Raw genomic sequence first — 27,022 nt, forward strand, 5'->3', positions numbered from 1 at the left:
GTCTGTGGTGTGAAAATAAGTGGTGACACAACATGTATTTGGAGGAGAACCACAGTAGTCTTTACTCTCCTGTTTTGGCAGTTGGGACAGAGCATGAATGAGTGCGGTTGCAGACAGTAGGGCATTCCAAATCATGGTGGGAACTGTACATGCTCAGCCTCACGTTGGGTACCAAAATAAAAATCTTTTGAATAAAGATTTAAAAAATAAAAAGCAACAAAATAAATTAATTAAAATAGACAGAACCACAACATAATAAGCACAAACAGCATCAAACTGTGCAGTTCCTTCTGTAATTGAGTTTTGAATTGTGAAGTTTCCTACAGAATGTGATGTCACCCCCGGAAGCTTTGATAAAATAATGATTAATTCCCTTGGCTTGGGACCTTGGTCTAGCTCAGTGGATTAACTGTATTGCTCCTTGTTCCACCATTGACACATTTTTTTTGCCCATAACACTTAACACAACATGTGTAAGTGTGTGGGAAGGTTTTGGCATTGACAAGGTTGTTCAAGATATCATATATCCTTATATATACAGTATAACTATATATTTGACATGGACAGAATGTTAGCATATTAACTAGTATACATGGCTGACAGGTATTATACGACCCTTGAAAGAACTGATTTTACACAAGTCTTAAAACTACCTGCAGAAGATATTAATGCTACTTTGCACCACAATATCAACTATAACAAAATATATCTTTCAGAAATTGAGGCATAGGAGGCTGCTGGGTGGCTCATTCAGTTAAGGCACCACTACGCGTAGTCCATGGATGAGCCCCAAGGACTCTGACCGAATCAGGACCATGCCAGTGTCGAGTCTGTCAACTGTAGCTGGCAGCACCATAGGGCAACATAAAAACTGCCAATTGCATCATCCAGGTTCTTCCAGTCAGGGGCCTTAGTTTCATTGCTATCTAGTGACCCCTGCTGGTCAATCAGGTGTCCACAACCTGCACGTCAAAGCCGCATATGAAAGGTCTTCTTCCAACTTCACTCTACGCACTCTTAGCTGTAGTGTGTGATGTGAAAAGAAGCAGCTGGTGACACTGCATGTTTCAACATGCGTGTGTCTACGCTCTCCCAAATCTGCAGTGGGGATCATGCATGAACGTGGCTGCAGTAGCAGATGACTGGACATTACAAAGTAGGGTGGGAATTAGACATGTTCAGTCCAAAGTTGGGTGCCAAATTTAAAAAAAGAAAAGAAAAGGAGGCATAACTGAGGAATGTTTTCAGTTAAGCAACATGATTTGCAAGATAAAAGATAAAATTTAGAAATAATTGTTATACTAAACAGTTAAAGCTGGAGATTACATGCTCTTGCACAATTATAAAAGACACAGTACAATACAGTAAACAAAGAGTACAGGATGTATGAAAATAAAGTTACATATTTAACATTGTAAAGAAAGGCACTTAACAAAAATTAATCAAAATGTTTAAAGATGCGATGTAGGTGGTCACTCCTGGCCAGCTCCCTGTGGTGGTAAGGATCCGGAGTGACAGAGACCTCTCCAAAAAATGTGGGTTGGCACATCTATGTGGCTTCAGAATAAGTGACACCATCAATGTACTGTTCCAGGATCTCTTCGATGACACCACTTTCATAGTTTACCTGTTCCAGGTCCAGATCTGGTATGAGGATCACCAGGAGACGGCTCACACTGAGTCGCAGGTTCTTCAGCCTTTCCACCGGATAGAGAACACGTGAGAAAATGAGAAAATACACCTGCTATCCAGACTCAAAGTAAACCTTGGTTTCCCAGACTGGGAATACACCTGCAACTCCAGACTGAAGCCCTAGCATATGAAACTACAGTATATTCACAACCAGCTGCTCAAAATATCTTGTTTTTCTGCTGAGTTTGTTCTGAAGAACACCTGATGCACATAAAAATCTAACAGCCATGCTTTGTGCTAGAGTAATATATCATAGACCATGGCAGGTCAGCTGAGAAATGTGAACCTTTTCTCAAAGATCAACATTTATGAATAAAAAAAAGTCAGTTTCAAAAAATCTTTGAAGAGAAGCATTAGCTAAGAACAAAAAAAAACAAAAAAGCTTTTGCTCTTGTGCTGTGTGCATTAATGCCAGTCTCTTACCTCTCAGCCCCTGTTGATCCAGGCCTGCTGGGACTGTTCCCAGTCTTTTCACAGCTGGGACTGAGGGCCCTGCTCCCAGCCTCCCTCAGATCATGCAGCTCTTTCTTCAGCTGCTCGCACTGAGAAAAGACAGCTCCTCTCTCTGCCTCCAAACTCTCCAGCTGAGGAGGAAAGGTTTATTGTCAGGAGGGTGCGGCTATAGGCAGGAGGGAGGGGCAATCATTAGGAGGGTGGGGTTAAAGGCAGGAGGGAGGGGTAATCATTAGGAGGGTGGGGTTATAGGCAGGAGGGAGGGGAAATCATTAGGAGGGTGGGGTTATAGGCAGGAGGGAGGGGTTATTGTGAGGAAGGTGGGGTTATAGGCAGGAAGGCAGGGTTAGAAGAGATAAGGTAGAGACAGAGAAAATTAGAAGCCAGACCCTGACTCTGGAAGATATGTAGACAGCTGTACATACATTATGAATATCTTCACGCAAATCATGCTTTCCCCATGAAATGTAGCCCAAGAGGTCTAATCAAGATGGTATTTGGAAATGTTGAGCCTTAAATTAAAAGGCTTTGGATTTGGATTAAAAACCATTGGCAAGAGACACAATTTTTGTTGCTTTGGCTCTGTACTCCAGCAGATTTGAAATAAAACAATGAATATCAGGTTAAAGTGCAGGCTGTAAGCTTTAAAGCTGCAGTAGGCAACTTTATCAAATTACGTAGTGTTGTAGTAACTTCCTGTCACACTATTGTAATTCTATAATATGCTGCTAAATCAAACAGTTATGTGGCGGAGCATGTGTTGGGCAACCTTAGACCGGATACAGGACCCGTCAGGAGCCTGATTGTGTGGACAGCACCAGATACTGTCTACAGCTAGCAAGCAGGTTTCTAATTGGTTCTACCTAACGTGATCGGTCCAACAGGTAATGTTAGCTTATCTAGCTAGCCCAGGTAAACTACCTAACTTCACCTACCACACAGATAACACAAGCATTTGTGGTGGCTAAATACATTGAACATAACTCACTTAATCGGGAGGCAAGCAGACAGTCAGGGTAAATTAATGTTTACATTTTGACCTACTGGTCCAGCATTAATAATCTGAGCTCTGCTTCCATCTTCCACCCACTCCCAAAGCACTCGCCACCTTCCTAATTGTGCGCCGATGTTTGTTCTATTTACCGAGCAAGCTTGAGACGAATCTATTTTCTTATTCTTCTTTGCATTACATAGCACCGGATGAAGCTCTTTCTCTCTTAACACATCTAGTTAGGTACCGTTATGTGAACACGCAAGGTCAATCTCATTGATTGGTTCACGTTGAAAACCACCTTGTTTTGTAAACAATTTTTTTTTGTTTTTGAATGCAGAATTTGAGGGTATGGTGTTGGATTTTTCTCACAGCAGCTTCTTGTGATTGATACTAATTAAGCATGACCACTCCTCAATATCTTTCTAAAAAAGTTACCTACTGCAGCTTTAATTTTAGGGTATGTAGATCTGCATAGGGTCATCCGCATAGGAATTACAGCCCTTTTTGTACGCAGTTCCCCCATTTTAGGAAAGCAAAAGTAATTTAAAAAAATAACCATAATCTAAAAAAAGTCATCATATTTAGTACTTGGTGGAAAATCCTTAGCTTTCAATGACTGCCTCAAGTCTGTGACCCATAGAATCATCAGATGCTGGGTATCTTCGCTGGTGATGCTCAACCAGGCCTGTACTACAGCTATCTTCAGTTCCTGTTTGTTTCTGGGATGTTTTGCCTTCACTCTTCAGCATGTGAAACAGCATGTGAAAACTCCTTGGTTGCTTAAGCAGTATGTTTGTGGTCATTGTCCTGCTGTAAGGTGAATTGCTGTCCAAAGGGTTTTGAGGCATTTGTTGGATCTAAGCAGACAACATATTTCTGTACACTTCAGAATTCATCCTGCTGTTTCCATCAGCAGTTACATCATCAATGAAGACAAGTGAGCTAGTTCTAGCGGCAGCCATACATGCCCAAGCCATAACACTACCTGCTCCATGTTTCACAGATGAGGTGTTGGATCATGAGAATAAACTCTAGATCAGCAACTCTTTTGTTAGCTTTCTAGTGCATTAAGTAATAATACAAAGACACATCTGTCCAATTATTTTTTCTCCTGTATAAAAGGGCTGTAATTCTTACACGGATCCCTCGATATGGATGTAAATATCCTCAAATTAAAGCTGATGGTCTGCACTTTACCCTCATATTCCAGCACATTGCTTTATTTCAAATAATATGTGCTGGAGCATAGAGCCAAAATGACAAAAACTGTGTCACTGTCCCGATACTTTTGCCATTTAACTGTAGCATCACATGAAAAATTACTCATGAAAAATCACATACAGTACTAATCAAATTTTAGAAAACCCTAATAAAACAGACACAAGTGACAGAATTGACCACGTTGCAATGGTGGTCACTGGGATATTGGACACTCACCTTGCTCTTCAGTTGGTCCCTCTCCTTATTGCAGCAGTCCAGATCTGTAAGGATGGAGTCTATCTGCAGGGCCAGGTCATCTTCTCCCCCGAAGGCCTGGTCACATGGCTCCTGCTTCACGCTGCTCGTCCTCATTTTCTGAAGCTCCTGCATCAGCTCGTCTACCTGCGCCATGTACTGGTCTTTCTCTTGTTTTGCAGTCTCCATCTGGTCTCTGTATCGGTCTCTCTCCTGATTGGCTGTCACCATTTGGTCCCTGTACTGGTCTCTCTCCTGATTGGCTGTCTCCATCTGGTCTCTGTACCGGTCTCTCTCCTGATTGGCTGTCACCATTTGGTCCCTGTACTGATCTCTCTCCTGATTGGCTGTCTCCATCTGGTCTCTGTACTGGTCTCTCTCCTGACTGGCTGTCACCATTTGGTCCATGTCCTGGTCTCTCTCCTGATTGGCTGTCACCATCTGCTCCCTGTACTGGTCTCTCTCTTTATTGGCTGTATCCACCTGGTCCCTGTACTGGTCTCTCTCCTGATTGGCTGTCACCATCTGCTCCCTGTAGTGGTCTCTCTCTTTATTGGCTGTCTCCACCTGGTCCCTGTACTGGTCTCTCTCCTGATTGGCTGTCACCATCTGCTCCTTGTACTGGTCTCTCTCTTTATTGGCTATCTCCACCTGGTCCCTGTACTGGTCTCTCTTATGATTGGCTGTCTCCACCTGCTCCCTGTACTGGTCTCTCTCTTTATTGGCTGTCTCCACCTGGTCCCTGTACTGGTCTCTCTCCTGATTGGCTGTCACCATCTGCTCCTTGTACTGGTCTCTCTCTTTATTGGCTGTCTCCACCTGGTCCCTGTACTGGTCTCTCTCTTTATTGGCTGTCTCCACCTGGTCCCTGTACTGGTCTCTTTCCTGATTGGCTGTCACCATCTGCTCCTTGTACTGGTCTCTCTCCTTACTGGCTATCTCCCACTGCTCCAACAGCCCGTCTTGCTGCATATCCAGGAGGGGGTGCATTCCCCCGCTGGAATCCATGAGCTCCCTGGCCTCTCTCTCCAGGAGCTGCATCTGCTCTGAACTCTTGGGCACATCCTCTCTCAAGCTCCATGTCCTCTCCTCCTCTTCCTCCTCCTTCACCTTGGCCACTCCTTCAGTTTGGGTCTCGACAGACACCTGCTGACGCACCGCTGATGGAGCGAAGGCGGCTGTTGCTGTGGTGTTGCTTTCCATGGACTCCTCTGCGAGGGCTCCATCACTGAGTTGTAGGTTGATGCCCCCTCCGCTGGCCCTGAGCTTTGTCTTCATCATAGCAAGATCACACGGTGCCACTGGCGCTCCGGATTCCTCCACAAGTAGGACGGCATCTGGGGTGGCCTGTGTCACCAGTGGGAGCAACTCCGTGCCAGCTGCTGATGATATGCCGTGACCTTGCACCCTTGCCCTTTTTACCGGCTCACTCTCTGGGGTCAACGACAGCAGCCTTTTGCTCCTAAAGGGAGAAAGTGATTTAATATGTCCACCAACATTTGCAAAGGCTGTATTTTCTTCTAAAATTCCTTTACTTATTCAGCAGAAGGAAGGCACTCAATACTCAAGACATCAGATGCCATATTTTTTGTAGCAAGCTGTCCAATACAACATCATTAACATAAGCCTTTATATTTACAGAAAAGTGTGTCGCATTGATGTTTTGCAGGTACAACCATAATAAAAAATGCTCGCAAGAAAATGCTGTTCCCCTGCTCATGAAATAACATGGGAGGATAAATATCGACAGACCTAGAGTTACACTCCCTTATCTGTCTGTTTTCTGCCTAATCATTGTGTTGGACCCAACCCCACTGTTCATTAAAAACAGTTACACAACTGAATTTGTGCATGTCCGTCAGTCCAGCATCTACCGTAAACATCTACCACAAAAAGATTTATATCCTGACAAAATCAAAATTCTTTCCTCAACAGAATACTTTTGATCAGTCTGTTGGCATGCAGTAAAATGAAAGTTTATCACCAATAAAAAGAGAATCATTCCATGATTTTGGATAGATTGCGACCCATAGTCCCACATGGTGACACATAATTGGCAGTTCTGGAAGATTCTCCAAATCTTTTCTTCACTGAACCGCCATGTTTGAGGAAACAAAGCAGAAAAACCATTCCTCCCAGAGAAAACCTACATAACCTACCAAAATACATATACAGTATAACCCAGTTCAAGCTCTACCTTGGGTGTGTGGGTGTGGACCACGTGGAAGAGCTGCGAGGTGTGCTTTGTGCAGAGGGCCTGCGGCCTGAAAACAGAAGAGAGAAGACTAAATGTTGTGCTGCTCTATGTTTTGATCATGTTGTACTGCTCTACCATTAGTTTTTCATTTTCCTGTATTTTGCTGCTCTAACTTTGACTGTTGTGCTTCTCTACCATTTTCCTGGGTTTTGCTGCTCAACTGCTTGTAGAATCGTCAGCACTACCTGCACACTCAGCACTTTTCTAGCTCCCAGCCCTGCTCACAGGTTTGTCATCCAGTGGCTGCTCTTACCAGAACTATTGAGAGGAGTGGAGGTGGGAGGGGTGAAGTGGGTCACATTGCCTCCTGATGTTGTACCACTGTGATACCGGCTTGTACCACTGCGTGTTGAGGGTGTAGTCGAAGTGCTCGGTGATGGTACGGCATCTTCTGCATTCTGTGGAGTGTTAGTCATACCGAAGACAGTGTTATTACTCAACTTGTGACTTGCTAATTTTTTATCAAATTTGCAGTAAAATTAAAATCCCTTCATACACAATTTGTCTTAAGTCCCCTAATAAGGGATACTAACACTGTGGTAACACCTGGGTCCAAAAGGCATTATGCTAACATTTATAGATGACGGGACAATGGAACATAAATCTTGAGGGGAGTTTGGGAGAGGTCGCAATCTCATAATATGTTTTCATGCAACCACTGCTTCTGCAAATGCACAGAGCTTAAAGCTCAGAGTGTACAAAAATCTGAACTTGGCAAACTTATTTAGCATAGTTTCCCAAATCAATACAACAGCAACAGATAAATACTTTATACTACCTACAACCCTAGCCAAATGTTTAGCACATTTCTCTGGCCATTTTGCTGCTAGAAAATCTTCACGTGGCTCTTTCGCAACTCGGCCTCAAGGGGGCGGAACCAGCCCATCAAGGCACATGTCAGATTGCTTTTCCTACAGAAAATTCAGCCAAGCAGCACCATCTGCATGTAGTTCCCTCAGAAGAACAGAGCCTGTATGTTTAACTATAGCGTTTATTGTGCTCCCTCACATCCATGCACACACACACACACACACACTCAAACAGGGACATAAACACACGCACAGACACACACACACGTATAACTCACCTGCCGTTTCTTCTTCCTGCAAGAAACAGGAAATAGGTTTCAAATGTAATTTTTTTTAAATCATGAAACTATAGAAGCTCATCCAAATTCTCTCTGAAGCTATTAAACATGCAGTGTGGCTGATGCATACAGACAAAATAAGTGCTGGGTGAGTATGGGCTATGATGTCACTAGCCATTTTCGATTGGGAGTTGCAGTGGCAGAATATGATTGGCTGTGTTCAACTGGGAGAGGACAGGGCTTACAGCAGGCAGGGTTTCTTGTGTCACTGCTTTATTAGTGTCTCTTAGCAACTCAGATTCCTGTGTGCTCCCTGGTAACACACTTTGTTGGGTATACGCTACATAGGTACTGCATTACGTGGGTTCTTCCCTTAAAAAAAAATTGGTATTGCCAATTAATAGAGCTGAAACGTTACTGCCCATTTTTTTAGCGGCCCCGGTTCCGGAAGTAAATTTCCCATTCATGTGTCCATAGACATTTCAAAAAAACGCTAGATAATATAGCTTTCAGCCATGAACCGAACCATCCAGCTACAAGATGAATCATGACATTATAAAAATAATTCAGAGCCAAAACAATCCTTGAAAAACAAAAAAAAAGGCAAAAGTACAAGGCTGTGTACTTTTTTAAAGAGGGAATGAACTACACCATCCCATAAAGCATTGCGATTGTTGTAATCGTATCCCTTTCCCCTCACTTTCAATCGGTTTCAACCACATTTATGATAGGTTAACTACATTTTTCTCTTTAGTGATTTCTTGTTCTTATCATTACATCATAGTGTTTTATATTATATCATTCTATACTGTAGTTCCTGACCTTTTTATCGTTTGTGAGCAAAGCTACACTGTAGTTTCGTTTAAACTAAAGCAACGCTTTAGTCATGGTTAGCATAGGACTTTAACAGGGAATTTGTGATTAAAACACGATTTCTTAAAAACGAAGTTGAAATGGGTCCGTTTTATGGCATATGACATCTTTCCACAATCTTGTAGCTCATGGTAAGTCTATCTTCTATGGTTAATATATAATGTATGACAAATCAAATTCTCTATGGCAAATATGAATGGTATTTCTACTTCCAGAACCAGACGTTTCAGCTCTGTTGTCAATTAAGCCAGATTGTACTAAAAAGAGCAACAACACCTTAAATAACATGTGTGGTATTAAGCACAGCCTTTTTGGAAGGTACCCAGGTGTCACAAATGAGCGTATATTTCACAAACGGATTGTCCAATACAATATATGACCACTCACACTTGAAAGGGACATCGCTACACGTAAACCAATGGTAAGGTTGCATATTTATTCCATGTTTAGTCCCAGATACTGACAATAGAATGACATGGTATACGTTTAGAAAAATTAGTCTTTATTTTGTTATTCAGTGAGCAGTGCTTTCACTGCTATATTGGCATATCTTAGTGCTATTGTTTGGTTTATCCAGTTGCTATGAGAGAATACAAATTTTTAGTGGTGAAAGAAATTTTTCATGAATGCCCAGATAGACACTATTGTCCAGTGTGCCATGGGTGGGGAGTGTAGTTTCAGATGAGACTGCAGGGAAGGAGTGCTTATTAAATGAACGATTGGTGCGACAATGGAGCTCCAAAACTCTGTATTCAACATAGATGTCTTGTATCGTCTACTAATTAAACTAGAACACACAGTTTCTGTTTCCAACTCATAGTTTGGTTGGAGGAGCAATGAATGTTTGAGTTGAGAAATCTAGGCATGCCAGTGTGCAGACCACTAGGGGGCCTGCGCGAAGGGGTTAAGAGTGAGTCGACATGTAAAGAGACAAGGAAATGTCCTCACTGTTTATAGGTCTTTTGGTATGGTTGCTCATCCTCAGAGTCCTCCAGCTCTTCCTCTGCTTGGCAGGTCCTGCATAGACATACACGTTAATACAGGAATGTACAAACCAACAGCTCTTAGAAGAACCCATTAACTAACAGGAAGCCCATAAAAACTGAAGTAATTCTGGTAGTGGGAAAATTAGAGTGAGGGTGGAACTACAAAGAGTGGAGTTGCAATTAACTGTTAATCATGCTCTTGTTTGAACCAATGAAACCATTTTGCTTTCCATAACAAAATAATTGGTCTAAATCAGAGACTCACTGATAGCATATGGCTGGTTTGGTTTGGTTTCACAAAGTCTTCTACTATTACTAACTTCTAAGGCTTTAAATAAAAACACAAAAGACAAGCTGGGTTAGTGGTGAAAATAAGGATATGGGTTTGAGTTATGGCAGGAAGTCACCTGCATTGTTTCATTAAACAGCCCCAACAAGGACAGAAGGGGAGGCACTACATATAATCAGAGGAGACCGGACATCACCTGTACTGGGGGTCTGGGTTCAAGTAGCAGAACCACTTGTCAGGCAGCTTGCTGGCATCTATTCCATCTGGCAGCTTCCTCCATCTCTGGCATAAGTCACACTGGGCCCAGTTCTGATCCGGAGATTTCCTAGAACCAAACAAGTATACTTGCCTATATACAGTATGTGACCTACATGTTTGCGGGGCTTAAAAAGGGGCATGTGCAATCAGTTGGTGGCAAGTTTGAATCTTGTGTTGGCCATTTCTGTTATAACACTGTACAGTCCCCCCAACCCCAAACCCTGAAACTTAAGTAAATGTGCAGAACTGGAAAGTTCAATGTGTGTCAGTTTCTTCAGTATCATGTACAATACAAAATGCAGAACACTCACTCCATGTCCTCTATTGCCAAGTTGCAGCTGGGATCCTTTTTCTGTTTTAAATGGTGCATTTGGTTCCAATATTCCTCCAGCTTCTCCCCCAGGTTATGTTTTACTTTCCTGGAATGACCACAGAGAACTGATGTATAACTGTATGTAATACAAAAAGGGGGACACTGGAAAAACAGGTATGCGTTAGGGGTGCAAGTTGTACTGGATGTTTGCATTGGGTCATCAGGAGTAGGGGGTGAAAATTTAAAAAGACAAGCAAGACAAGGCTGCTGTAAGAATCCCCCATAGTCTGAAATTTTCTGGGAGATACTTCAGACCAAGGGGCAATTTTCAGGGAGAAATGAACATTGTTACTCTGGCTTGAGCATTTCACTCTGGACAAGACCATTAAAATGTGATCAAATCAGGGCTGGTTAATTACCTGTACTCCTCTGTGTCATCAAAATCCTGTTTGTTGTGTGTTGGATTGAGGAAGTTGCACTCTATAATGCCGATTATTCCCACACCCTTTGGGATGGCCTTTGTGGAAACAGAGGAATTCACCAACAAATAAAAAAAGGATCCACTGCACTAACCATGTGTAGTTTTTCCATCAACCCTCTAATTAAATTCAGCAAAACATTTTCTCACCTTGCGCTGGCAGCCAACTCGCTCGTACGCTCGTATCAGTCGGTTTTTGTTGTATATCATTATGCCGTAATGCCCACTGTCTTTGGTGCTGTACCCAAAAGTTATGGGGATAGGCCTCCTCTGAAGAAGTAGTTCAGGGCAACAACATCAAATGACATTTTGGTGGCCATTTAAGTATTTTCTGTACTTATCTGCACATGAAACTTTTGTAAGAGGGCCACTCTCATGCACGCACATCCACAAAACATCAGACATATTAAACAAATTCATTGTGTTGGCAGTTCTGTGGCATTGTTAATGTGGCTGCTATTTAAATGCAACCAAAGTCTGACCACAAGCCCCATTCTGGCACCACGTCACCACCAAAAATATCATCACAATAACTGCAACCAAAAATAATATAATATTACAGCCAATACCAAAATCTGAAGTCCCATCTATTCTACATTACATTTATTTGGCAGATGCTTTTATCCAAAGCGATGTACAAAAAGTGCATTTCATGGTTATGGACAACTACAAAACACAGGTTCAATAAGATACAATACTTATTTTGTACAGCTATTTCTAGCCAAGAACACAGTTTAGTTCACACAGTGAACACTATTCTGACCTAAACTCTGCAAAGCCAACTAGGCAGAAGAACAAGCTACAGTATTAGGACAAATACAAATTACAAAAAGGGCTGGGATGGGGGAACATGTTCTTTTAAGCACATGATGTCATGAAAGGGGGGGGGGTGGATTTAGAATGAAATATACAGTGTGGTGGTAGTTAGTCCAGGTATAGTCTGAAGAGATGAGTCTTCTAAAATGAATGTGAAGTTATAGGCTATGTTCAGAAATGAAGTGGGTGATTGCTGACTGCAATGCTGCACAGTGGAGTAGCATTAACAGAAGTTGCTTTGCAGGACTGTTCAGGGAATAGGGACAACATATGATTAGAAGTATTACACTGTGTTACTGTATGGTTCTCATGAAACTAAAAATGCAATAACAGATTATCAGTCCTATCTAGTTTTATTCATATTTGCACAGTTAGGTGTAATACCACCTTGCAAATTCACATCAGAACAGTAACAAAAATATGAGCTCTGCTGCCAACCAACAGAGGGCATTCTAATTTAAAGCAGAGGTCCTACAGTACTGTGCATTAACCTGGTTAAAACTGTATAGGCCTACAAAACTTTTGGGTTGCATTTGGTTGTAGTTTATTGTATTAATTAGCTAATGTTGCAGGACAATGTTGCCGTGAATTTGTCTTGGAGCCCTAAAAAGTGGTATCATACAAACGATTTCAACAGCCTACATCTGAAACCAACTCTGTAACATTGTAAGGGACAACACTGATGATTTTTACTTGAATGGTGGACCATACTTACAAGCTGCTTGGGATGTCAACAAGCTGATCATTGACCCACCAATGACTAACAAGACTAACATTTAGCCAACACTTTCATTTTCACTGGATAACTGTATATGGTGTCACAGCATGCAAAACTTGCCTAAGTTTTCCTGAATCCACCCTAGTCGCACAGTTAAATCACATGTGCACATCCAGTGCAAAGCAGAAATTGAGCCCACTGGGCAGTCTGTATGGCAAAAGAAGGATACCAGAAATTTTGGCGTGTATCGGTCCTTGAGGGTGTGGGCCAGACTCTTGGAGACCAGCTGAGTCCGCACCTTCCGTCCCCTGATGATGATCTGCATTCGGGGCTTCAGGTACAGAATGCTGCAGTACGCCTGAATCCACGCCCAGAGGAGGGAAGAAGAATTAATACCGAGGGTAAAAAGTCACAAAAAGCAATAGAGGGAGATATTCTATGTAATCACAGCAAGTCTGTCACTGGCTTTGGCACTGCCAGTAGAACTCCTTGGGTTAAGGAGAAAAATCCACCCTTGTCTTTTAATAGGAAGCAATCCAGTCAGGACAGGGTTTCCCCCAACCGTTTGGGGGCTCTAAACAAAATAATATTCTTTGTGTGTAAAATCACAGATTGGAGGGGAGGGGGTTGTGATTGCGGACCAGGGTACTGGTCCATATAGAACGGGGTGGCCCAGATGAAAATTGGTGAAAAAAAAGAAAACAGATCAATAGGGGCCACTCTATCGATTGCACGAAACAGCTGTGGGTCAGAAAAATATTTCACACCTGTTCCAATTACAAGAGGATCTAAAGCAAAATTTAGTTTCCCAACTGTGTCTGCTCTGTATTCCCTTATCGCTTTTTGCTCAAGGCTGGTAGGAGTTAAGGATCGGCCCTGACGTGTTATGGCATGTTAGCTGGCATGTTACCCAACACTATTATTTAGCCAGCCACTATCAGACAGGAAATAACAAGCAATGTTAACTAGGACTGAATACATCATCGTATATAACCTGTGAAATAAATGTAATAATAATAATAATATGGATACAAACACTTTAACCCTTCAAACTACAGCCGTTTGTTCTTTCAATAAGGACTCTTGCCAGGGAAGCTTGGCTGAAGCAAGAGACTCCGGAACACCCTGGGATAATCTCGACAAGGGTGGAATCTTGCCCGATCAATCATCAGGGTGGAAACTGAGTAACTGCCGATACGATGCTGCTGCAGCTTCATCAGAGCACTTTGTCATTTGACCTTTGTCAGGTGACAGGCAGAGAACACAATGAATTTCAGACCAAGCCCATATTAAAACAAGTTTCATGTATTCATGTCAATGAAGCTTCATGAGTCTGTCAGGAATAGGCTAAAAGAACAGATTTATGTGCTGGGGAACATCTATAGGCCGGAATGAAAGGTGCATATACTGAGGAGTAGTAGTAGTAATGAGAATTGAGTATCGAGGGTGAGTGAGAAGTAGGGCTGGGCCGGTTACTTCATAATCATGAGATCGACGGTCATTGACACACAAGCAAAAAATCCGTCATAATCGCAATTTGTTAATGTTTTTCTAAAATGTACACTTTTTCATAATGTTGTAGCCAACATAATCTACCTTTCCTATATATATATATATATATATATATACATACATAAACAATTTAATGTATGCTTAAAAACCACATGATCCCTCTAAAACAAAGCCTACAATACTTCTCCCTGCAACAGTCTTTAAATTGCGGGCTGTCTCTGAAGTGCGCTGTCTTTGAAGTTTACCATGCTCCTCCGCTAATCTGGGAGGGGGTTGGGCAACATTGCAAAGGAAGCATTGTTTTAATCTCCCTTTTGCAGTAGGCCATGTAATAATAATAATAATAATAATAATAATAATCATATTATTACTGTTGTAATTACGTTAATATAGGCGAATAACATTGCTTAATATAGTCTTATCAATAAAGATTGCACGTGGTTTGACTAAACCGAAGTTCTTACATTTCTGACAGTTGCAGCAATTTACAGCGCTCTGATTGATGGAATGAAATCACCTCTTCCAGTGAATGCACGTGACCTGTCACTCACAATTTCGCTGACAAGAATAGAGACTTGAGGTAAAATCAAGATGGAGCTTGTTGGCAAAACCAACGTTACGTCGCCAATTTAGACCCATTTTGGATTTAAACCGAATGAAGATGGAGAACCAGACGATTCAAATAAACTAATTTGCCGAATTTGCAATACAACAATACCGTAAAACAATCTAGCACAACATCTGAGAAACCACCCCAGAACGCACCACCCAAGCGAATCTGCTCAACTTGGACTTACATCCGAAGCTGCTACACCATCTACATCTGGCCAGGGGCAGCTGAGTGTGGCCCAAGCATTTTGCCCGAGGGGTGAAATATAAGCGGGACAATGACAAATGGAAAGCTCTGACCGACAGCGGTAACCAACTTAATTCAACCATTGCAGTCGGAAAGACAGGCAATGCCGGTCTGTTTCATTTTGTTTTAACATAGCCTACTTTGTTTAGCACTGTAAAAATAAACATTTTACTTATTTGATTTATTCCAAAACGTTTGGAAATGTTAAATCCTTGTTCTGTTTAAAGAAATAAGTGTTAATAAAGGGTTCATTCTATTCTACTTATGCTGCCTTTTTGTAAACGAAAAGACCGTCGGTTTGACCAAAATAACTGTTTGACTGTTTGAAAAGCACAAAATATTTTCATCTCTCCTAGCTAACAGGAAATGTCGATCCGTTTAATTTAGTTTAATCTATTAACACTGTCACTACTTAAATATGCTATAGGCCTATTGTTTCATTTCCTATTTAATATCTAAGAATGTTTAGACAATTTAATTTGTTTAAACGAATGTTTAGCACTGTAAAAATAAATATTTTATTTGTTTAAAAAGTTTTAAATATTAAATTAAATATTTGTTGTTGTGTTATGTTGTTAATTATATTCAACTCATGACGCTTATGCCAATCGATTCGATTACCTGGGTGACGATAATCGACAAATTCCATGACCGTCAGAACCCTAGTCTTCTGACTGCTAAGTAGCTTGCGTCAGCAAATGTATTGGATAAAACTGGTCCTGCCAGTGTTGAGAACCAAAAAACTGTCTCAAGTCATTTCATTCAGTTCACACATCTCCAGCTCTTTCCCATGAAGAAACACACATAAAAATTTATTTGAGAAATCATGTACTTAAAATAAGAGAATTCTCAGCTCCATGCAACAGAGCAGTGTGAAACCTGCACATGTGCGTCCCCCCCGTGATACTCACTTGCAGGGAGTACCTGCTCTCTGGTTCTGTGTTCTTGCTGGGATTGTTAACATCACCCGAGTCCATACATGGGATCCGAATGTCGTACCGATCCGTTTTGAAATCAAACTCCGTCTGCCCATCTTTGGAGCTAAGACACATACAAGAAAGTAAAAAAAAAGTGTGAACAACACATACTAGCTACACTTGGGCAATGTAATGTTCTTGACTGAATTAAATACAGTATACACAAGAAAATTAATAAACTGCAAATAATAATGCAGTGTTATTCTATGTAATGGTTATCATTTGTGAAAAATTGAGTTTCTCTCTGTTATATTTTAAAAATTATATCTAAAGAAAAATTGTTTCGTGAAATTTTTCAGTTACCAGAGTGGCTGGTAACTCTGAAATCAACAAGCCACATTGCCTAATGAGCCAAAAAAAAAAACATTTCAAGCCCTGATCCCAAGACAAACTATGACACTTTCATACACTTCTCACTAGCATTCACACCAGTCAGCAGTGCACTAATGAAATACTAAAAGCCCCAAAAAAATTAAAATGTCCTAATCCTAATGAGATTTGTGGGGCCTGTAGTGCGGCTTAATCTCAAGACATATACGAGTCCCCCCTGTGTGGCTGGTGGTCCAGTCCCTCACTATGGCACCTTCTGAGCAGTTATCCCTTCTCTATCTGTTACCCTCTCTGCTTTCTCCCTGTCTGAATAAAGCCAAAAATAAAAAAGGAGGGCAGATCATTTGGTCTCCTTTAAAAAACAAAAAATTTGAATTCCACATGTGAATACCTATTATGACGATGGAAGGGTTAATGTAAATCATATGGTGTGATTAATTCATGTCATTGCAGTAACAAACTGTCAGCTCATACAGACTTGGCACTGTGTAAACTTTCACCAGACAATGGGCTACACACTCTACACTCAGTGGCACAGTTACTGTTGGTGTTTTGCACAGTGGTAACCAACCCTGTTCTTGAAGATCTACCATCCTTTAAGTTCTCATTTTGAGTCTAAATTGGCACACCTGCCTCTACTAAATAGCAGATCAACAAGATAGTGGTTGAATGTGTTTTTGTAAAATGAAAAATGGTAGATCTCCAGGAACAGGGTCGGTTACCACTTGCTGTAGTGTGTGTTCTAATAGATATCTAATTTACCTCTAAATTAGTTTAACTACCACTACATCCTAGAAGCATTTGACAACAGCAGGATATGTAGTAAGAGCAATAGATCACTGGAGTTTGGCCTGAAGATCAAACACTCTGTTACCCAAAGCCATTTTTACACTGTCCAGAAATAAACATGTTTTTAGTCACATATTTACTCATAAGCATGATGGCTGGTTTTAATGAGCAAAAGACTATGTGGTGTTTTTAATTAAATTTCAATATTTATTAATTAACATTTCAATATTAATTAATACTTTTTTTGTATGTATTATGATATAATTCTTCCATTCTTTTAATTTTTTAGAATGTTTAATCATCAGGTCTCACCTGCGCAGATTCCATATGATGATCCTGGTTCCCGTGGAGACCGTGGGGGGCATGGTATTGATGGCCTGCAGCTCCTGGAGTAGCTCCTTCTCTGTTTTAAACAGGGAGTGTTTCAAAATGGCTTCCAGGCTGTCTTCATGGCCAGGCTCAACACTGAGTGAGGTCAGTTGTCAAGGAGAATGGAATCAGACTGCAACTCTCAGACACCTACATTTTTACCTTTACAAAACCAGACAGGTTAACTGGGAACTCAACATGCATTTGCAGTGATGACCTGATCAATCTAAGTACAAAGGGGATGCCAGGAAGCCGTTTTACCAGAAAGCCTCTTAAACCATTTCTGTTACTGTTTTCAATGCTGGCAAAGGATATTCTTGTCTTCTCCATCTTGTTTGATAGTGACAATTGGCACCACAATATTCTCAGCCCGAATGGCTGCCAGGTACGTCTGGGACAGGAGGCCCACGCTCATCATGTCCTTGGTTTTGGAAAAGACGACGACGTCCTTCCCTAGACGCATGGAGCCTGACTTGAACCCGTTTCCATAGAGACCCACAGGGGCATGACCCCGAATTGTCTTCTTGTCACTGTAGCCGAAACTGAGCGGAGATAAAGAGGGATAATGGGATCAGGTTAGTGGCATGGGTACAGGGCACTGAACAAGTTTTCCCTGACTCTCTCCAAAGAATTAAGGTGTGCTTCGGATATACCAGCAATGCCAGTCACAACAAACTGTCACACATACAAAGAGGCATGTGTCTCTCTAGTTCACTCTAGTGTGAACTAAACAAGCAACATTCCCAGATAAAGCACACAAAATTACATTCTTGCATAAAATCTTTTGGGCACAATTTCTTTATTAAATACTTTAACTGAATCTGTCCTCTCGACAATACCTGCACAAATGAGACTTTGTACAAGATATTGGAGCTGCAATGCATGATTTTGTGAGAGAAATTATAAAAGTTATTTTAGGAGCGGAAGAAACAGTGCAGTGTCACTGTCCTCGCTTGACATGGCTTAGTCTATTGTAAGAACAATATTATAAAATCGGCATCAGGAATTGCTTGCGTACTATAAAATACTTCTTCCTGGTAGACATCTGTGTCAGGCTCTTCCAGCTTTATGTTGCTTTTTTACCCAATGTAGCAAGCTGGCTAGAGCCACATATCAATGGAAATATACAGTAGTTAGCTATTTAACTTGGCGAACAGAATTCATTTTGTTGCATTTTATTGAAAACAACTCGGCATATAAGTGTGGATTTTAAGCTGATGCATCCACTGTTTATATAATGCTAACTATTTAAGATAATATAACTGAGCTAAAGATGTCAGGATTTAAATCCCTGCCAATACTATTATTCAATGAAATATCTGGCTGTGTTAAACACAAACTAATGCAACGTAAATATTTGTCCTGCATTTCTTCAGAGGGTAGACATCCTGCCTTGCCTCCTGTATCCGGAACAGTCATGTCTTGTGTGAACAGATTCAATACAGAATTTTTCTAAAAAGGAGACCTGTGCATGAACAGGGAAAAACACTACCAATCCCGGATAACTGAATCTAGAAATACTGTGGGTTCAATGTGTGAAAGGGGCTATACAGTGGGAGACATATTCCTCTTGTGTTGCTGCAACTTCCTTTGATTACCCTGTTGGCTGTTACTGACCTCAACATCTTGAACATTTTGTTATAGTCCAGCCCAGTCCCATCATCCATGATTATCAGACATTCCTTGTCCTTTATTCGAGTCGAGTCGATCCATAGATGCTTGGCATTGACGTCCGGGTCGTAGGCATTGTCTAAGAACACAGTGATGGGCAATTAGCCTATAAAAAGTTTTTTAAGATTATAAAATGGGCGATGACCCAGACTTGAATCACAACAAAATAATTATCCTACTCCCATTACTTTTAGCCAATCACCTTTCAGTGTCTGACATTTGTGTTGTTGATTGTTCATAATATTTACACTGCCATTGGTAGGATCACAAAATTCAAAGAGAAAGCACTTCATTTTAATGAAAAGTTGGAAATGAGATGTCACACCCTACCTAGCTTGCTAACAGAAATGACTCCTAGAGTTTTTTTTAAATATCATTAGCCTTTGTTCATTTCTATCAGTTTTATCAGAATGCCAAAACATTTTTAGCTTATTTCATCCAGCTCCGGTTACAAGTGTCATAATTAAATTATGAATGGCATACATTTATTATTTATTGTCTTATTATTTTGAGTTGGAGTAGTCTATTATGGCAAAAATAGTTATTTTTATCAGAACGCAAGTGAATTAGTGTAAAACGCAGATTTTTAATTGTTCTGCATAATAAAGACACTGCATTGCAGGGGCTAGCACGACCACTGCAAATCTTTCTGAACCTTCATTACAGCTTTCAGTTTTATACCCCATATATATTTGCATTTAAACTTACTGTGTATACTGAGATAAACTGAAAACATGCAATCTGTTACTGTTACTTATAGACTGCTATTGACAGTCTGAGCATGTAAGCGCACTTTCATGGCTTGTTTTGTATGCACGCATTTGACCGCACCCATGCTGTGGCCCTGCAGCCCAGCAGGGTGACGCATAATTGCCTCTAGCATCACCCAGGAGTGAATTGCACTGCATTAGAAGGGACAGCTGGCATTGCAGACTTTAGACTTTAGAGGTTGTGATGAGCAAGAACATGATTGAGCACACCAAATTGGGGTGAAAGGCAGGAAAAAGCAGTAAAAATAAAATGTATGTACAATAATGTAAATCTGTGGTGAATCCTTTTTTTCTTTTTGCTTGTTTTGTCTTTCCAAAGAAAAACATGAAAGCAGGTAAAAAAAATAACTTAAAAAATTAGCCTCATCTCCTAACCGCCTATGGCTGCATTCATGTGAAACCAGAAGGGCCTCAATCTACATAAAAGTACATGTCCCCTTTCCAATCTCCAACTCCCATGATGAGTGCCTTAATCAACCGCATATTCGTAATTCATAAGGTTACATGTCCTTCCCAGCATACTGTTGCACCTGTTCACTATACTATAACTGAGGTTATATCATTTATTTGGCTGCTAAAAGACTAATAAAAGCTGAACAGATTCTAATAATTTCTAACAAAATATGCAGAGGTTTTAAATAACAGGCACTTCAGTTGAATTTGAACTCTGAGTACCCCTTTTGTTGTTTGCTGACCCCCCCACCACAAACGACCACTCCCACCCCCTGCACTCTGCCCCACTGCCCCTGTGAATGGTGCAAGGTGGTGACATCATCTAAAGCAGGTGGTGAGTTTGAACTTTTGCTGACACCTTTGTGCGTCATTTCTCTAGTTATAAAATAGGGGTCTTTATTTGTCTTACTTCATAAATAAAATGTTTTACCTTTCAGCATCATTGAACTACCTATCCTTGGTCATTGCCAAATGTCATATTGTGCCATTATAAACTGTTTTTGCCTTTTCAGTGCATCTAACGTACATGGTTTACATATACGTTGAACCGGGATGTGCACCTCCTGGGCATACTGACAGGTTCACTTGCCGGAAGTGCAGCGGCTCTGAGATAGACATTCGAGTCAGTGTCCAGATAGATCATAGTTTTATTTCATATAAATAATAGAGGGATCATAGTCCGGGATAGTTTCACTAACCAGATAAAGTAACCTTAGATAGGGCTCCCTGGGATCAATGTTAGATTGGATACCTGGACAAACATATTGTCCAGGTTAAAGTCGCTTCGTCATGGCACAGAAACATTTGGCATGGCTACAGGTCACAGAGCACATGGCCTGTCATTCCTCTGTAGAATTTGAAAGTAAAAACATAGAATTTACTGATTTCCTCGTAATAGCAAGGCCACCAGGACCCGAGGCAATCAAGCAGCCCAGAAAAATGACACTCCCATCACTGTGCTTAATGATAGGTATGGTGTTATAATGGTGGATGAAAATGCAATGACAATGTGAATAAGACACCACTTCAAAATGATTGCTTTTGCCGAAAAATACACCCTTTTTTGATATGCTAGTCCAGAAAATATTCTTCCAGTGGACTACTGAAATAATTTTAATTGGACATGCGAGTCGAAACTTGATAGTTTTGGCCATAATAAGAGGTGTGTTATTCACATTGTCATTGCATTGTCATCCACAATAATAACACCACACCTATCATTATGCATGGTGATGAGAGTGTCATTTTTGGGGGCTGCTTGATTGCCTCTGGTCCTGGTATCCCTGTCATTATGCACCTACTTATGCACACAAGATTATTTCATGTTTAATTATTGTATTTAGTAAATAATCAAATATATTCAAACTATTTGTGTTTTCCTTTAATCGTGTCATGCTTTATCAGAAAATGTATCTTGGATGAAGATATAACAAAGATTAATGTGTGAAATATTTGAAAAATAGACTATTCCAAAGTGATTCACATACTTTATAGCACCACTGTACATATTGTAATCCACTGGTCTGTGTTATTTTTTATTTATTTTTATGATTCGTCTTTTTTTGCCAAGTTAAATCTTTGCTCTGGAGAAAAAGAAATTCAAAAGGACAGAACCACTTACCAATGAGCTCAGCAAAGGCCCCAAAAGCCCAGGTGTGGCTGGTACAATTTGTATGTAAATATTTGGGGTTCATCTGAAAAAAAGAAGAAAGAATTCTGATGGTAAAATAAAAAACTGTACATAGATACATCGAATACTTCATTATCCCCATGGGGTCATTTCCCTAGCAGCATACAACAATCACATTTACAAACAGACATGTACACCAAGAAACATGCAATCATTCGCACTGCAGAAAGGCTGGGGGAAACGAATAAATACAGATAAAAATTAAACATTGAATCTTCCAAACCTATCCAGACATATGTTTGACCCATTAATGTCCTGTATGCTTGTACACACAGGGCCAAATTACTTTAAATAAGATAGGAAACATTGGGTAGCATTGCTATGAAATAGAGCTTGTTCAATTTGTGAGAGCTAAGATAGCCAATATTGTTTCTTGTAACTTGGCCTCATTTTGATATCAATACTTTTAACAGCGGCAAATATTTTGCAAATTTGAATTAATGACATATAGACAGCTGCTTTGTATTTGTGAGTAACCTGGCATTTCTGTATGTTGAAAATGTGTTTTTCTTCAGATATCATTTCTTTTTGTACTGTGTTGGTTATGAGTGAGTGATAGGCCTAATAGTAATTAATACAAATGTAAGCTATAAGAGAGACATGCATACACATAAATACATGCAAACATTTACGTTCTAGCTGAAAGAAACATATAGAAATGAATTCAGTAATTTTTCCTTTACCATGAATGACAAATAAATGGAAGTATTTGTCATACTTTTAAATGGAAGTGTTTTTCATGGGGTATTGTGTACACGACAGACCTACTAATTGTGTGTCAGTAGAGGATCTATAGTACTAGTTAATATTAATTTAGAAATGTGCAGTTGCAGGGTAGCTACAGCAGCCTAGTTAAAAAGTAATTCATAGTAGAAACGGCCCAGCAGCCAATTTGAAAATAGATATACCTGCCGAGAAGAAGTCATTATCTTGCGTCGGTTTCCATATGACTGGTAACATTACGTACTGGACCGAATTGCAACCTACATTTTGGCGCTTAATTTAGGAGCCGACTGTACTAACGTTACACCTTCGATCTGTCCAGTTGTTAGCAAGCTAGCAACAGTTAAATTCAATCAAAATGCTGAAAGCAAAACTAACTAAAGTGTGGGTGTATGTTACCCAGAAGCATTCAAACAACAGGCTGTGCCTTTGCAATAAAAAAGCCATTCTTTAATACTGTCGTTTTCTCGTTCATGTAAAGAAGATATACAACCATTTCAGGTTTGAAGAGTGATGTTTTAGCAGAGGTACCTGAGATTTAAACTCCAGCTAAGCATACTGCAACTGACCCAGACTGTTTCTGACCATATTGAGTTTTGTTTATTTGGATTAAGCAGCCGGCATCTAGTATTGTGTCGTTCGCGAACTAATCTTTTGGGTGAACGAACTGAACTGAATCACTTCCTGAAACGATCCGTTCATTTCTCAGTCAGTTCAGTTGAGCTCTCAGTCAGTTGCGAGCGAACGTGATTCATTCACAGGGATACACTGAACATGTTCTGTGATTTGTTCACTGAACGTACACAGTGAACGTGAGCCCTGAGTGATAGACAGTCGCTGAGTCACTCAAGCCCGCCCCTTCCCTCCCTCTCATGTCTTGAAGTCTCGAAATAGGAAGTAGTACCAGATATTTTATTTAATAATTAGGCTGGGTGACACAAAAAAATATGTGCTGTACATAATTGGGTAGGACTTTGTTATAGCAGCTTTCATTTTGCAAACGGTATCTTTATCCAACTAAATTCTCAGCTCACTGGCTTATCCTTAAGGAACGATGGTTCTCAGTTCACTAGTTAGCGAGCTGAACTGAACGTTCAGCCATGTTTTCGTTCAGTGAGCGGGACTATGCAGTCGGAGCTCCGAACGATCTTTTGAACAAATCTTTTTAATGAACTGATTTTAATGATTCAGTACACAGAAAAGAACTGCTTTGCCCATCACTACTGGCATCAGGCAGCTCTAAAGTCTGAGGTGCTGTTTGATGTCCTTGACCAATCAGGGTAGACTTCTGTCCCGATGACACAGACATAATTCCTCCCAATTGGAGCACAAGACCATAAAACTGTGGGTCTGCAACGTAAATTACATAGAGAGCTAGGTCAGGATAAATTACCAGAACTAAGGATCAAATGTCAGTCAGTGGCAAAATAAGATGTCCAATATGAAACATGACAGAAAAAAATGTCACCTCGGAATATCAATAGGGAATTATGAAATGACAACAAAATTTGTGATCATGGCATTACATTAATTTAGCAGATGATCTGATTTAAAATATGAGGAAACAAGTGCATCCCCATGATTAGAGTATACACCTTGTATAGAGAGTGCAGTAACATGTAAAGTGACACTGCTACAATAGGCTACACACTGATGACTTCACTTTCCCCCAAAGATAAATTGTGAGTCTTTAAATTTAAGACTTTGATCCAAAATGGGTTCGGTTCATGAGCATTCAGAAATGATACATATTATACTTTGTATGAGAACTACTCCTTAGTTGAACGTTTCATCCTAAAGACAGCCTATTCAGCAGAACACAGTCCCCTTCACTGCACTGGGGAAGTGGCTGACTGTGTGGTCTACAGGGGAGACTGCATTGCTCAGACATCACATCTCCTGTATTGCCCATTACTTAACAGACTTAGTCCATCTTCCGGTTCAGTCATCTGGCTGGACAAGCCCTATATGGACGGTAAAGCCAAACAGTCTCATTCCTCTCACTAGCCTACGTCATTGATGCCTGCTCAGTAGTAATGACTAACATGTGCATTCAAACCACTAATTGACTGAATGTAGAAATGGGGTCTCTTAGGCACTATAGTGACAACCGAAGTTACCCTCCTCCATTTGCTGAGCTAAAAATGACAGTCGGATAATGTTGTGGAGTCTGGGGACAGCTAAGCTGTCGTCCGCAAACTGAAAAACTGAATTTAATTTCACGTATTTCTAAGGTCATCCTGTATGAGAATGTACGCCAAGAATACCCGCGCGGATGCGGGCAATAGCTATTTTTATCCGAATTGAGCAGCCCCTGATTTGAATGCAACCAAAGCAGGTGCAGTTCAGCTTAGATTATACCAATTTGCATAAGAATGAATCTTTTTCATTGACTTCAGGCGTAATAGGAAACCAAATAGTACATAAGCATACAGTAGGCTGCATCAAAAATGAATTGTGCAATATTCGCGTGAAACGAAACTGAAACCATGTAGCTGGGAGCGAGCATTCAGGAATTATTTAAATGCGTCCGTCGGTAAACTAAACATTTCTATTTGGCTAATGGAATTAAATATACGAAAACCCAGGTCCCAAAGCCAACCACCTCTGTTTTAACGGTAGATCTTTGTACACATAGCGAGAGGCGCTCGAAATTAACTTTACTCGGTAGCACTGGTGCTCCCAACTTCGCTCCCAACTGGTGCTCCCAAGTTAGGAGCACCCACCAAAATGTAAGGAGCACCAAAAATATATGCAATATTTTTTTTATGGATAAAAAACGGCAATATAACAGTAAAGGTTTACAAGCAACAGTTAAACTGTCACGCTTGTATTAAATCAAATGCCAGTAAACTGCATCGGAGAAATTAGCCGTTTCAACCGGGTCGCTACACAAAACACTACGTTAACGTTTCTAAAAAAAATGCCGTAATCGTTCGCTTCAATTTTTCAGCTTTCGATAACGCTAATAAATTGAACCTAAACTTTTGTCTTCAGGTAACATCAGTTAACGCGTTAGCTCTCTGTGTCGCGTGACAGTGGAGTGCAGCAAAAGGGAGTGATTTAAGGCTAATATTAATTTAAAAAAAATGTCATCCCAGAACAATTATTTGCACTCGCACAAACGCTCCCAATTATATTTCGAGCCCTGGGTCACAGGGTTGTCACAGGATAAAGGTGGGTCGACAGAAGGGCTCGCTAACCTGTCCCCACTGCATGTGATCCGATACAACACATAGACAGAGCACGACATTCTCTTCCACTTACCGCGCTCAGGGGTATATTTCCAGCAGATTTCCGTGCCATTTTCACTTAGGTGGGAGAGAAACCAGCCCAGTAACGATCAAACTACACAAAACTTATTCTCGCCAACTGCCCAGCCGTTTCGGTAGGCCACGTCAATGTTTGTTTCGACCGATGGTTTTGACAACAACCCTGAAGTTGGCTCTCGATGCAGCTCCTGATTCTAGAATTCCGGTCCACCTTTGATAGCATTACGCGATTTTCATGGCGTCAATTTAATGCCTAAAATCAGCGCGAGCAGATATTCACTGCGCGAGTAAAAAAAGCAACCACGCGCGCAGATATTCACTGCGCGAGCACAGCCACTTTCACGCGCCCAAATTTCAACACCGCGAGTAAAACAATGATCCGCGCGCGAGCTAGTTCTGCTCGCTCGCAACAAAAAAAAAATCGCTCGCGCTGATTATTGGTATTGAATCGACGCCATAGATTTTATGCTTCCACGGTCGTCCATGCGCTTTTTCAGAGGCTACGACTCGAAAAGTGTCACACGTATTTTTTTCTCCCGAAAGCGGTCAAGCCAGCCGCCACTTCGGAAATCAGTCAAGCCAGCCGTCACGCGATTTCCTTCTGCGCGTACACTTGCGTTATTACGGTAATGAACTGAACAATCCGTCGACAAAACGCGTTTTTTTCGTCGTTTTCATTTACTTTACAGTCGAGTCGACTAATAATACGGTTTGATTCAGAAAGTGAAATGAAAAAATACACTAATTATCGTTCTAAACGTCAAATCAATTTCACTGGCTCACCAAGGAGGAGAATTCACTGTGGAATTTGAATCCAGCCTTGACGTCTCTTATACAGAAACACAAGGTGTTCTACTCAGAATACTATTAAAAGATTGGAAACTGTGTGTTTCCAATCACTAATTCCACTTCTGACACATTCTAGAGGACCCCAGGTAGCC

The 27,022-nt window shown here is 40.8% G+C and overlaps 1 protein-coding gene across 1 annotated transcript; it reads right to left on the bottom strand.

Moving 5' to 3' along the window:
- Window positions 1–37: 37 nt before the first annotated feature.
- On the bottom strand, window positions 38–26,645 carry LOC135250881 (MORC family CW-type zinc finger protein 3-like). Its single transcript, XM_064327657.1, has 18 exons — window positions 26,077–26,645; window positions 22,018–22,090; window positions 19,120–19,252; window positions 17,818–18,044; window positions 17,446–17,602; window positions 15,949–16,078; window positions 12,899–13,027; window positions 11,286–11,405; window positions 11,077–11,174; window positions 10,656–10,763; window positions 10,283–10,411; window positions 9,760–9,828; window positions 7,939–7,954; window positions 7,105–7,249; window positions 6,792–6,858; window positions 4,577–6,056; window positions 2,116–2,276; window positions 38–1,697 (listed from the first exon to the last, which is right to left on the bottom strand). The coding sequence occupies exons 1-18, from the start codon at window positions 26,113–26,115 to the stop codon at window positions 1,550–1,552; spliced, it is 3,429 nt and encodes a 1,142-aa protein (XP_064183727.1). The 5' UTR covers window positions 26,116–26,645; the 3' UTR covers window positions 38–1,549.
- Between the last annotated feature and the right edge of the window lie 377 nt (window positions 26,646–27,022).

The sequence above is a fragment of the Anguilla rostrata genome, chromosome 3 (genome assembly GCF_018555375.3).
Source record: "Anguilla rostrata isolate EN2019 chromosome 3, ASM1855537v3, whole genome shotgun sequence".
In the NCBI taxonomy this organism is placed as follows: Eukaryota; Metazoa; Chordata; class Actinopteri; order Anguilliformes; family Anguillidae; genus Anguilla; species Anguilla rostrata.